Here is a 13073-nt window from a genome sequence, read left to right as displayed (position 1 = left end):
GTCAATTGAAGACCCCTATCAGTAACAATCACTAATCTATGAATATACATATACTTAAAACCTTTGCGTTACTGGTAGATATATCAATTAGCAATAATTCAGTGTGAGCAGTTAAAAATATCAAAGAAAAATAGTTCATGTTTTTAATAATACAAATTATTTTGAATTAGATAAGTTTTAAAGATGAACAGAAAATATGGTACCTGAACTTTACCACCACCTAAACAGCTAATAATTTTAAAGTTGTTCAATTAAATTAATAATATTATTGATTTATTTGTTTGTTTTTGAATTTCGCACAAAGCTACACGAGGGCTATCTGTGCTAGCCATCCCTAATTTAGCAGTGTAAGACTAGAGGGAAGGCAGCTAGTCATCACCACCCACCGCCAACTCTTGGGCTACTCTTATACCAACAAATAGTGGTATTGACCATCACATTATAATGCCCTCACGACTGAAAGGGCAAGCATGTTTGGTGTGACAAGGATTCAAACCCGTGGCCCTCAGATTACGAGTCGAGCGAACCACCTGGCCATGCCAACCCGAAATATTATTGATATGTTCAGTATATTTATTTCAATGTGCTGAGTAGTTTAAAGACAATTGATTCATATTCCACTTTTACAATTAATACATACAAAAAGTTTATTTTATTTACCATTCACACCTGCAGATTTGGATATATACTTCTATTTTTCAAAAATAAATTACAATATGTAATAATAATTTCTTGTTTAGGATTTTGTTGATATATAGTTTTTTAACCTTGATTTTTTAAATTCACAAGTTACTAAACTTTTCTGTCTGTACTATGACAGTTACATGTACTTAAGTGTTTTAGGCTATATTCTCATATTTTTCTGCCACCAGTTAGGATCTGTTTATGTTTATCAATAGTATCAACCTCATAGATATGTTAAACAACTCAACCTAGAACAAATTACTGATCAGTCAGTCTTTCTGATATTTGTGCATAGCTTAGGACAAAATGAGCATGAAATTTACTTAAAATTAATTATTTAGTTGTCATACTTAAATGTTTACAAGTGATTATCAAACTTTTTTGTGATACACATTATTTGCACATTTGATATAGGATACTTTATGCTTTTAGACTTGGTTCATGAGGATGTACTTTAATGCTCACCTGTAGTTCACAAAAAAAGAGCTAATGTTTCATTAGCTGAGGTTTTACTCATCTAAAAGTACACAAGATTACCATGTTTTTACTTTGAATATGCTACTCAATATTTGGGGTTTTATTTCAATAATTGTGTTGTGATATTTGCTTATTTGGGCTTTTTACAGTTGTGACGAAAAAGATACTGCACATATACATTTTTACATGACTACTGTAAATTTTAAATGGATTACAACTTATACAGCATACAACTCCTATTATGTTGCTCTTTGACAACATAGTGGAATTGTTTCTAAATAGATGGCACTATATTAATATTTATTCAGTACATGTACATTTGACCCTTAGTGAAAAAACAAACCACAAATATACTTGTAAAAAAAAAGCAAAAGTACAGATTAGTCTTACAAAATTATTTACAGGAGGTTGTAAATTCTTATACCAAATTTTATCAGCATTTACATTTAAGTTCTTCAAACTATTACAAAGATTTATGACAAAATTGATAGCATGACCTATTTCTTAATGTCTTATGTGCAAAAAAGTGTGCTTTAAATTGTTCTTACCTGGATTGCTAATATTGGAATTACTGAGGCTGAATTGATAAACAGTAATATGAAGATTAATTACTAATTACTTCTTTCATGTATATGCATGTTACTTACCCAACATTAAGATGATCCACCAAAGCTGATGTCAAATTATTTGCTGCAATTATTGCATCTTTTCTTTTTTTTTCTAGAGAAAAACATTCTGCATTTGAAATACACTAATATTCACTGTTTAAAAGTATTCATTAAAGAAAACTTAAAATATTGCATATTTTATTTACCTGTATCAAGCAAATCTATCACTTTCCAATAAGAAACAAAAACATGAATTTACTTGGCACATGCTTGCATCACCTTAGAATAAACAGCACTAAAGCAAAAACTATGTACTTTATGGCTAGTGAAGTGTAAAAATATCTACAGCCTAATGGGAGAATTTATTTTTGAGCCAATACCTCAATTCTTTATTAATGAATCCAATCAATAATGATTACTACCATGAAAATTGGAACATTTAAAACCTTTACATTACTGTTAGATATATCAAACGGCACTAATTCTAAGTGACATTTTATCCCTCAGGCTCCCACCCAAGTCTTATGTACAGGTCATCTAAAGTCCACAAAAATAACATTCCTTTAAGATCTATTTTATCCAGCATCAGTTCCCATACTTATAAATTGGCTAAATTCCTTGTTCCTATTATAAATTCACTTACTTCCAACAAGTTTATAGTTAAAGATTCATTTCCCTTTGCACAAGAAATTTCTAAAATTATTAATGCTGTTCAATATATATTTTCTAGTTTCAACATTGAATCTTTAATAACCAAGATTCCACTCAAGGAAACAATACAAATAATCTTAAAGAAACTTTTCCCCAACCAAAATTAAATGTACACAAGCTTTAACCACCAACAGTTCAAAGAATTATTAAAACTTGCACTCAAGGATAATTACTTTGTCTTCAACGGCCAGCTATATTACCAAATGGGGTCACCTTTAGGGTTGACTCTCCCAAACATATTCCTTTGTCACTATAAACATTCTTGGTTAGACACCTGTCCTGCTGAATACAGACCAGCTTTATATAGAAGGTATGTTAATGATATCCTTCTTATTTTTTCAAAGCTCTAATCACATCAAACAATTTTTGGATTATTTAAATTTGAAACACTCCCAACATTAATTTTACTTGTGAAATTGAAAAAAAATGATAAATTGCCTTTTCTTGATATCCAAATCAGCAGATTAGATAACAATTTTACACGATCTGTTTATTATAAGAAAACATATACAGGTTTACAAACTCGTTTCAACAGTTTTAGTCCAGACTCCTTTAAATCTGACCTTATATTCAGTCTTCTCAATAGAGTATATAACCTCTGTTCTGTCAACCTCCCTCTTCATCCCAAAATAACCAACTTACAGAATATTGTAATAAAGAATGGCTATCTCTTGCATTTTATTCAAGCACTAACATGCAAGTTCCTTTCTAACAAAATTGAACCCCCAAAGAAACCATATACTGTAGACAAATACCCATTAAAACTGATCATTCTTTTTTTAGATAAACAAAGTTTCATACTGAAGTCACAAATTTTAAGAGTAATTATAACTTTATCCACAAGTTAAACTACAAATGATATTTAAATTTCCTTTCAAGATTCAAAATCTAATCAGGTCTAAAGACCTATTACCTACCCCTAGGCATTTCAGGATCATGTAAAAATACACATGGTTACTGTAATGCCACTTACTGGCAGAACTATATGCCAACTACACCTGCGAACATATGGGAGTATGAAGCAGAAGTGGTAACAAATTAAAAAACCTTCAGGCTCTGTCAATTATACACATAGTGAAAACATCAACCACTCCATCTTGATTAAAAATTTCAAAGTCATCTCATCTGGATCATCCAATATTGAACTTTTATTAATTAAAGAAAATTTATCTATAATAAATGAACTCCCAACTTCACTACAATTAAGTCTGTTATGAATAAATTATAAAATATTGTTACAACTGTAGCACTAACGTATTCTTTTTTGTTTATTTTTAGTTGACTTCATCCTTTTACTCTATTTTAATTACTCTTTACAAAATGTTGGAACTTTAGAAATTTTTGTACCTAATATATTACCTTGTTTTATATAGTTTACTGAAGATGGAATATGTACATTCTGAAACGTTCAAGAATTAAATGTTTGTTACCATACACATGACAAATGTTTGTTGTTGTTCATTATTTACATTTTAAAATGTGTTTTTGTTTGTTCTGTTCTTTACATATCTACTTGTTTTATCTGTACTTTTCATCAATGTAGTTTATTCACAATACTGTTGTATTTCATACAAGTCTGAATATTTTACTTGCTGGTAACAGATAAGTATGACACATTAATATAAGTAGAACATTGTTCCTGATCACACAAGTTATCCATTTCTATTTACACTAAGCTAGTGTACAAAATTATATTATTCACATGTATCATGACCACAGACATATTTTTCTTTTATTCCCTTCCTCCCCCTGCTCTCTTCCAGTTAATGATCATTCATATAGAAGTATGAGTCAGACATGATGTACCAACTAACTTAGTGTAGAAGTATGGTAGTGTACCCACACTAAGATAATCTAATTTCTTGGAATATCAAGTTCAAAAATCTAGAATTACGAGACAGTTACAACCCACATGACTCCTTATGGTAATGAAGTAGCATGCTTGCTTGCCAAGTGAACTGTAAAAATCAAGGTTTGATATTTCTTTACCTAGAATACATCTGTATGTTTTAATCATACCAAATAAGAGTAGATAAAAAAAAGTACATGGAAAAGCAAGTTTAGTGTTACTTGTGATTCACTTTTTATGTAGGTTCTAGGAAGTAAGGTGAGAATAAAATGTTAGGAGGTTAATTATATATGTATATGTACAAATTTTCTTACCAAATTCAAGGATTTTTTTCATTGCAAAGAAAGTTTATGGATGTGAAGTAAGAAAATAATCAGTACTGAAATGATACCAGGTATATATATAATTTAAACTGTAAATTAGAAATAACTTTTCATACTGAACAGATGAACCCAGTGAGAGGATTCATTTACTCAAAATTTCTAGGAATATGAGACTGGCTCTGGGTATCCCGAGTTTTAGGCAGTGGATAAAAAACAGAGAAATTAATATGTGCTAGTTTTTAAATTATTCACAGATTACTGGAGAACTAATCTCATAATTTGCCTGCTTTTACTTTGGGGTTTATTCTTGATAGGGAACCTTACTTACAAAACTTCAAGATATTTTGAGAGTAAAAGATTGGTTGAATAATCCAGATGTTAATAAAACTTTGAATGGTTTTATTTGTTTCATCAAACTAGTTGTAAGGAAATACACTGCTTCCAAATGTTTATATTCTAACCAAAAACCTTTATCTAAACAGATGAATTAAGCTTCTAACTTATGAAAAATATTTAGTTTATAAAAAAACATGAAATTCACTTATGAAGTAGATGATGTTGAGATTTATAGAAATAAACAAAAGAGATGTCAAAAAAGGCTATCATTAAGGGCCAGAAGGATTAAAAAAACTTTCTTGACTCAAAAGTCTACCATGACAACAATTAAGTTTAAAGATTTTATATTTGTATGAAATGCAAAAAAGAGAATGAATGATAATAATGGGCATTTAAAAGATTTTAAATGGAAGGAAACATAGTTAAAGTACTAAAAAAAATTGTTTTTACACATGTTTTTACTCAAGATGAGAAAAAAAAAGATTCCCAAGCAAACCAATTTCTTTAAGAATTACAACTTTATTACAACTCCCACTTAACAAATGGTTGGATCATCTCAAGCCTTGATATTACTTTATGTGGCATGACAAATTTCACAAGATGCTGAAAAAGTCATAATCCACAACAGCTCACTTATTGAGATATATTACCTAAACAGGTTCATGAATGTTGACAGAAAATTACAGTGATAAATGCAATTTTCAAGTACATCCCATTAATGTTCAATTGAATTGAGGTCCAGTTATCGTTTTGGTCAAGAATGGTCAATGAAGTCACTTTTGAGTTTATAGAACTAATTTCACACAAGTGCAGAAGACTGCTGCTTTATTATCTTGGAACAGCACCTGTCCATCAAAGTTAAAATGAAAGAACTGTAGGATAGACACAGTCTTTGAAATTAGTGTTGGGATAAGGCATAGCCATTGGAATAGCTGTGGAATTTTATGATAAATGTCAAGTATGACAGCAAGATAAATGTTGACACAAGAACAAAAAAAAACACTCCTCAAATTTTTTACTTATAGTTTAACATGTAAAATATAAACTGCCTGTTTGACATTTATTTCTAATATTCATGACAGTCTGCTTATATGATTTCGGCATATACATGTACATTGTTTGAGGAAAGGCTGAGAAAAAAAAGTAGGTAGATAACATTACAAATCTAGTTTCCACTTGTAAGTTCTAATGGGTATTTTAAATATTCTGCATGGATTGCTTAAAATATTGACAATTCCATGTTCAGTAGCCTTCACACTGTATTAGTTTGATTAATAAAAACCGTTGTTTTAATTCAAATTTGATTGAAAGCCAGAACTAATGCACACACACACTGTCAAACCATGTGTAGTTTGGGTTTTGATTATTGCATGTTTTAGTATCAAAGGGGACAATGAAAATAGAAAAGATAGGTTCATTTTTACATTAATTGATGAATAAAGAACATCAACAAAGTTGTCAGGGTTTTTTTTTTACTGTATTTTGCTAGCATTAAAAATGACTTGTTTTTTTACTATTATCTTTTGATGTTGGCTTTCTGTTAAAACATTATCGTATGGGCAAAACATAAAGTTTAAACCTCAGGTTTAATTTGGAAAACTGCCTATAATTTTACTATTTCACCCAAAAATATTTAATTAGTATAAAAACTCAATCTAATTTTTCACTTGGCATATACGCTTGTCTTGTACTCTGCTCGTGTATTAATTTCATCTTTCAAAATTGATGATGAAATTTGCCTTGTTGTTCTCTTTACTAATGCACTAAAGGCAGCATGTTTTTGCTGTGGACTTGGTGTCCTAATTTTGATGACTGGGGCAACTGAAAACAATATTTAAGTACACTATTTGGGATATTGTACACCTTTCTAAAGAAATCTAAGGATTAAACCATTTCCATAAGAGCATTTCACACATCATTACCTGGCCTCCAAAAGTTTAGGATGATGAAACATCAAAAGCAGGGTTAAATGCCATAAGTGGTTACCTCCATAATTTAATTTTATGCTAGTAAATAAGAATGTGAATTGTGACCCAACAGAACACATCACAAAGGTGTAAATCATTCTTTGTTCACAGTTCATATTTGATGCATCACGGAAGCTTGGTTCTCGTTACAGCATCTGAAATGAGCAGGTATCAACTTCCTATCAACTGCAACATGGCTTTTTAATATGTTTTGTACGATACATTTGGAGATAGTCAAATCCTAACTAGTGCTGCATAAATCAGTCAAATGGAACACATTTTAGATTTGTTGCAATTAATATGTCCACTTGTCTTTACTTTTTACCCTCAATCAGTCACCAATGGTTAGCAGTCACAGTTTTTCCTAATGAGAGTCATATTCTCTTACAACTGCCACTGTTAACATACTAATAAAAGATGTTTTTGAACACCTAGTAAATAAAAATAGTCTTTGATAATAATGCTAGTGTTACAAATGAACCCAATATCCTTTCGAAATTAGAAATTTATGCTTTCACTCATTTTAATGACTAACCAGAAAACAACATCTATGCATTTATATTGCTCAGGCGACGACCTGACACATTAAATCATCAGTAAGGCCAGTGTTTCCCAGAAATGTTTAAAATTACTACGGATTTCTTTAAAATGACTTATCCATGTTCTATTTTAATAAGAGTTTAAATTAAGCACTGTAAATATTTTAACTTCAATTTAAAAAATAAAGTAAAATAAAAAGTGCAAAAATCATATACTATGAAACTAAACTAAAGCTCTTGAATGTGATTGATGCTATATCAAGGCAGTGAGACTTTCCTGTTCATAAGCATGTTGTTGTGTAAGTGTAGCATATGTATTTTTTTTGAAATCTGTTCAGTTTACACACTTTTATTGAGGAAATAAACATGGGTAAGCCTGAAGATCATGTTGAAGAATTTGGGAAAGATATGCTCCATGTGCATTTTTAATTAATTTGAGAAAGAAAAATTATCATATTTTTCTACAATGATAAGATAAGATAATTAGATGATCAGTAGGTGGATTATTTAAATGAGTTGAACAGCCTTTTCTCTTGGGGCAGACAAGAGAAAATAAAATATTTCTTTACTGTCATTTTGCCAAACTAAAAGTACCTATACACAGTAAATTACTTTTTATCCAATATTCAAATATAGAGTTTAATTTTCAAATCCTACGATTTTTTAGATACTACAAAAGTTGCCCGATATGCTTTAGAAAAACGCTTGTAGAAATGTACACCAGTAGCTTTCATTTAACAGAACTATGGAAATTATAAAAAATACTTTACCTTTTGATCATCAGACTTGTAATTAGGTCTTCAAGGATAATGAATAAGAAAAATATAACATACTAAAATAATGTCGACTTATAAGTTATAGTTTTAAATAAATGTGAGAGTGAGACTGAGAGTAAGTCAAGCAGAATTACATATGCAAAATCCATAACAAAGTATAAAATATAGTATATATATCTAAATCAAAACACTTATTATAGGCCTAAAATTTTAATGTTAAAGTTTAAATTCATCGAATAAAGTTTTTCGTTAAACTAAAGCTAAGCTTACCTTGCTCTTCTCTGCGAACTTGTTGACGTTGCTGATGGTCTTTGACTAAACTAGAAAGCATTGCAATTAAGTTAACTGTATCAATATCGCTAACTAGCAAAATTTTCAATCAAGTACTAATGGGGACTGAATTCTCCAATCTTAATTTCAGCTGTAAGTTTAAATAATGTGACAAACGTACTTTGAATTTAAACGCCAACTTTTTAAGGGTAAGGTAGGTATAATGGGAAAAGTTAGGCTTAACTTTTGTCGTCTGAAGATGAAAATCAATATACAATTTATGTTCTATGCTTATCACATTTACAGAATCTTATTGACTTATAAATCTAGCTTAATTCAAGTCTCCCTGTTAGTTGGTTGTAACCCTATCCTCATAACAAGAGTTGGTAATTGGCATATAATAATAAATAACGACTGAACTGTACAGTTTAAGTTGTTTATGTTTAACTAACAAATTTACTTTTCTCACAAATCTGTATACTTGACGAAGCACTGAGGGCGCTTGCGTGAGTATCTAGGTCCAAGTGGTAGCGAGAGTAGCACGTGACGAGTTGTGGACTGGAGAAATGTTTCATTGCTTCATTACTTTGAAACTCGTGAGGTTTGCGAGTAGAGACGGCGTTAGTGTGTTAGCAGAAATGGAAAATAGCTGCTGGGCCTGGACTTCTATCTTTTATTTCTTGATATCGGTACATTTAACAGTGCATGGGTTTAACTTGGAAATACGATTGCCTTTGATAAAACAAGGTGACAGGGGCTCATATTTTGGGTTTTCAGTAGCTGAACACCTTGGTCCTGGTGATGATAAAGACACCGATTTTTATCCCGTGTAAGTGAATTTATGTTACTTTAAATATTTTCATTACAGTATTTTTTCCCCAGTATTAGTAACTATAATAAGATGACATCACATAAAAAGGAAGTAAGTTTTCTTGTATGCTTATACTCATTAGTGTAACTCAAACAACACATCAGAAGCAAAGACCCAAGATGCAAAATATATTGTTACAATCACTTATTTTATTCGAAACAAACACATTTTTGCATGTTAGCGGAATGGTTATGTCAAAATAATGTCTTATAATATAAGCTATACATACGCATTGGCATTTTAAGTAAATCTCGAATTAAACCGAAAAGAATATTTTTATATGGATTAATTACTTTGTTGGCGATATTAAATTAATCAACACAGTTTTTGTTGCACACACATACAAATTATTTGGTGAAATGGCAAAGCTAAAATTAAAAAGAAAGCTTTGTAGTCTCCAAAGAAATTTTACGTCAAAACACCTCGGATGTAATTGTATAATAACCACTTGGGACTTAATAACGTGTGTGAAAGTATAATATTATGCAGTAATAGATTGAAGTAATGTAGACAAGGCCATCTGATTTCTGTAATATTTCTGCTAGATTGGTATCATATATATACATTTGCTGACAAGTGAAATTTGATACTTAAGACATTAACGTGATAGTAAGACTGAAGAATGTGTACAGCATTTTAAAATTGACGTACAGAGAATCAATAATAAATAAAGGCTTTCCTAGGAATGTAACAAAATGCGGACATTTTCTTTGGGTTTAATTGCACTTCACTATTATTTATGAAAATTAGGAACACAAGATAAAAAAAAACAATAATAAACCCAAATCTACCTTTGTAATATACTATTTTTACGAATCTAAATTATTCTTTCCAGAAAGAAAATGCTAAAATTTGAGGACATTAATATTGCTTCGTGAGATCGTAATGTAGCTACATAGATGAGTTTGATGCAAATTTACACAATGCCAAACACCAACTATTATTTCTTGATTTTTATAATTCAGTATATCACTGAAATACATTATATTTTATTTTAAAAAATAAGGTAAAACACGCCATTAAAGAGGCTTGTTTTTAAATTAATTTTAGTGGAAAAATAAAAACAACTGATTTGCTTAAAATGGTATTAGGTTCGTGTTCGTATATGTAATTTTCTTTATTTTGTATGTGGCCCGTGTTCTTCCAAATAATTTCATTTACCGAGTTGACAGCTTCCTCTTCCAAATAGCAACGGTACGAAATTGCTATAAATTCGTAACTAAACAATGTTTGCCCTTCCTGGGCGTGCAAAATCTGACTTATTCCAAACGAGCTTGGTTAAAAATGACCTCCGCGAGTCAGAAGCTACCTTGAAAATCGCACTACCAGTAGAAATTTTAACTAGTGCTTACTCAACCCATATTGAATTAAATGAAGGCAGACTATACTCATCCCAGTTTGTGAAACTGATGAATGATCTGTATCAGAAAAAAAAGGGGGTTCGAAAAGTGATTTGATCTGTATGAACTAATGTTTTTTAGATGTGGACTTGCAAGTAATTTAACTATATATATAATTTATATAGCTATGCTTATGATTCTTTTTTGTTTTCCATAATTTTGAAAAATTTAGTCATATTCATAAATTCTATCAGAAAGTCTCAACTTGTGTGTTTTTAATAAAAGTTAGTTATAAATCACAAGTACGTGTATATTTTGTGTATTAAACGAAGATTTTTTTTGTATGTGTGCATGTTTGATTATTCATTGTGTGTTGGGGAAAGTATAAAGTACGTTCCAGAGAAAGAAGCATTTTTGTCGTACACTTGCAAGTTGTAATACTACTGGTTTGTGTAGTTCATTTTAGATTACTCAATAACTCGATGCCTAAAACTTGCTTTTATCACGGCAAAACCGGTAAGAAAGCATACAAATAAAGAGAATAAAATACATTTTAGGATTGTTTTAATTTGCTTACAAAGACCAAATTAACTGGTTATATATTTGGAATTGTTATACAGTAAATGAAATGAAAAATAAATCAATAAACAAAACTAATACAATAATTTTGATATTTTTATTTTAAGTGGCGTCACAATTAATAGGCAGGGTAGTATTTTTATGGTTGGTGTGCATTGGTAGAAAATTAAGTACAATTAAAAAAATCGATTACTTTTTTTTACAAGTTTCAATTTTTCAGTTGGAAAAATATTTTGAAATCAACAAGTCGTAAAAATATATTCTTATTTGGCTTGATATCTTGGGATGGATTTTTCTATCGGATAAACATCGGTAGCAAGCTAACTTGCCTAAAAAGTTAATATGAAGCTGTCGTTTGCGTTTTTGTGTTATGTACACATTCCTGAGAGCTGTTTCTTTTGGTTCTGTAAGGTTCAGAGAAATCTATCCTACCTTTACCTTAAACCGCACATAGTTTTATAAAGATTGTTTAGTCGTTCTCTTTGTCACTCTTATCATTGCGAGAGGGGGTCTCAGTTCAAAAAAGGAGGCGTGTCATGCTGAAGGTAAGGATGTTCTTGTAACTGTGCAGAATGCTTTCATTGAACTAGTTTAATGTTTCATTTCAGTAAGCAGCAAACTCTATAAAGACTCCACTTCATTTTTGTGCAAAACAAGTCGCAGTGTGTGCGCGTGATTACAAAAGGACAGGGGAAGGGGGTTGTCAAATTTGTTCTTTCCAGTGAACAAACTGCGGTTGGGAAGGAGTTTCCATTGAGTTCGGCAGTTCAAACTCATAAGTATGGTGAAAAAAAAAAAACATCAATTGTACACCTAATTCACACTATTCAAGTGTCACTGACTTGTTTGTTTTGATCTACCGGATCAGTTATTCCCGTGAAAAAAGTTTAAATAATTGTTGTTTTTTTTCTTTAATCAAAGTTTTATAAATAAGGTGTTTTGTATTCGCGAGTTGTGTTCTCGTAGAATATAAAAGCATCGGAACAGGGATATGTATTATATATTTGATTTTGTTCTACATGAATTACAAGAATCTAAAGCTTAACCTCATTTAAGAGCCACCAACCAACACTTCACTTAGGTAATTTAACAGAAATAGTTAAAAATAATATGCTTTATTATACCCGACACCACTGTTTTGTTCAAAAACCTAGATGCATGCTTCTCCGAGTAATTTTTGAAAACCCAGATTTTCACATTTTATCAGAATAACTTTTGGTCATATTGTTAAACATATTTTCACTTAGGTTGTTTAATTTTGCTCCTCGTAAATATGGAATATATTGTAACACCTCCAAGCCCCATAAACTGCGGTGTATTATTATGAAAATTACAACTCATTCTGGGACGAGTTAACATGCTATTAAATTTACGTGATAAGCTTATAATACAATTCTTGTTATACTCATGTTTCAAATAATATATATTAATCATGTTTTTTAATATTAACATTTTAATAAACACTGGTTTTTGGCTATATACGTTTTATAAATTTATTTAAGTATTTCAGATTTTTATTGCCATAATATTTATACAAAATATCTATTACAGGAAAATTATCTCACTCATTATGTTGATTTCTTTCTTATGTTTGTCAACATAACAAATTGAAATGCTTAGTTTGTTAAATGTTCTATGAAAAATATTGTGTATTTTACTTTTTCGTCTGTGGGTCGCGGGCTTGAATCCCCGTCCCACCAAACATGCTCGCCCTTTCAGCCGTGGGGGGGCGTTATAATATTA

General features: G+C 30.5%; 2 protein-coding genes across 2 annotated transcripts in view; one reads left to right on the top strand and one right to left on the bottom strand.

Moving 5' to 3' along the window:
• LOC106478641 (biogenesis of lysosome-related organelles complex 1 subunit 1-like) overlaps nucleotides 1-9061 on the bottom strand; it is a 14546-nt gene extending 5485 nt beyond the window's left edge. Inside the window, exons 1-2 of the mRNA XM_013939232.2 lie at nucleotides 8541-9061; nucleotides 1809-1881 (exon numbers count right to left, since the gene is read on the bottom strand). Of these exons, the coding sequence (XP_013794686.1) occupies nucleotides 1809-1881; nucleotides 8541-8601 (134 nt within the window). The 5' untranslated portion in view covers nucleotides 8602-9061. The remainder of the gene's footprint in view (nucleotides 1-1808; nucleotides 1882-8540) is intronic.
• Nucleotides 9062-9136: 75 nt separating this feature from the next.
• Nucleotides 9137-13073, top strand: part of LOC106467741 (integrin alpha-PS1-like) — a 166684-nt gene continuing 162747 nt past the window's right edge. The window contains exon 1 of the mRNA XM_022384911.1: nucleotides 9137-9369. Coding sequence (XP_022240619.1) covers nucleotides 9179-9369 — 191 coding nt within the window. The 5' untranslated portion in view covers nucleotides 9137-9178. The remainder of the gene's footprint in view (nucleotides 9370-13073) is intronic.

The sequence above is a fragment of the Limulus polyphemus genome, unplaced genomic scaffold (genome assembly GCF_000517525.1).
Source record: "Limulus polyphemus unplaced genomic scaffold, Limulus_polyphemus-2.1.2 Scaffold0, whole genome shotgun sequence".
Taxonomy (NCBI): domain Eukaryota; kingdom Metazoa; phylum Arthropoda; class Merostomata; order Xiphosura; family Limulidae; genus Limulus; species Limulus polyphemus.
The sequence above is the reverse complement of the archived record's forward strand: the minus strand, read 5'-3'. Positions and strand labels throughout refer to the sequence as shown.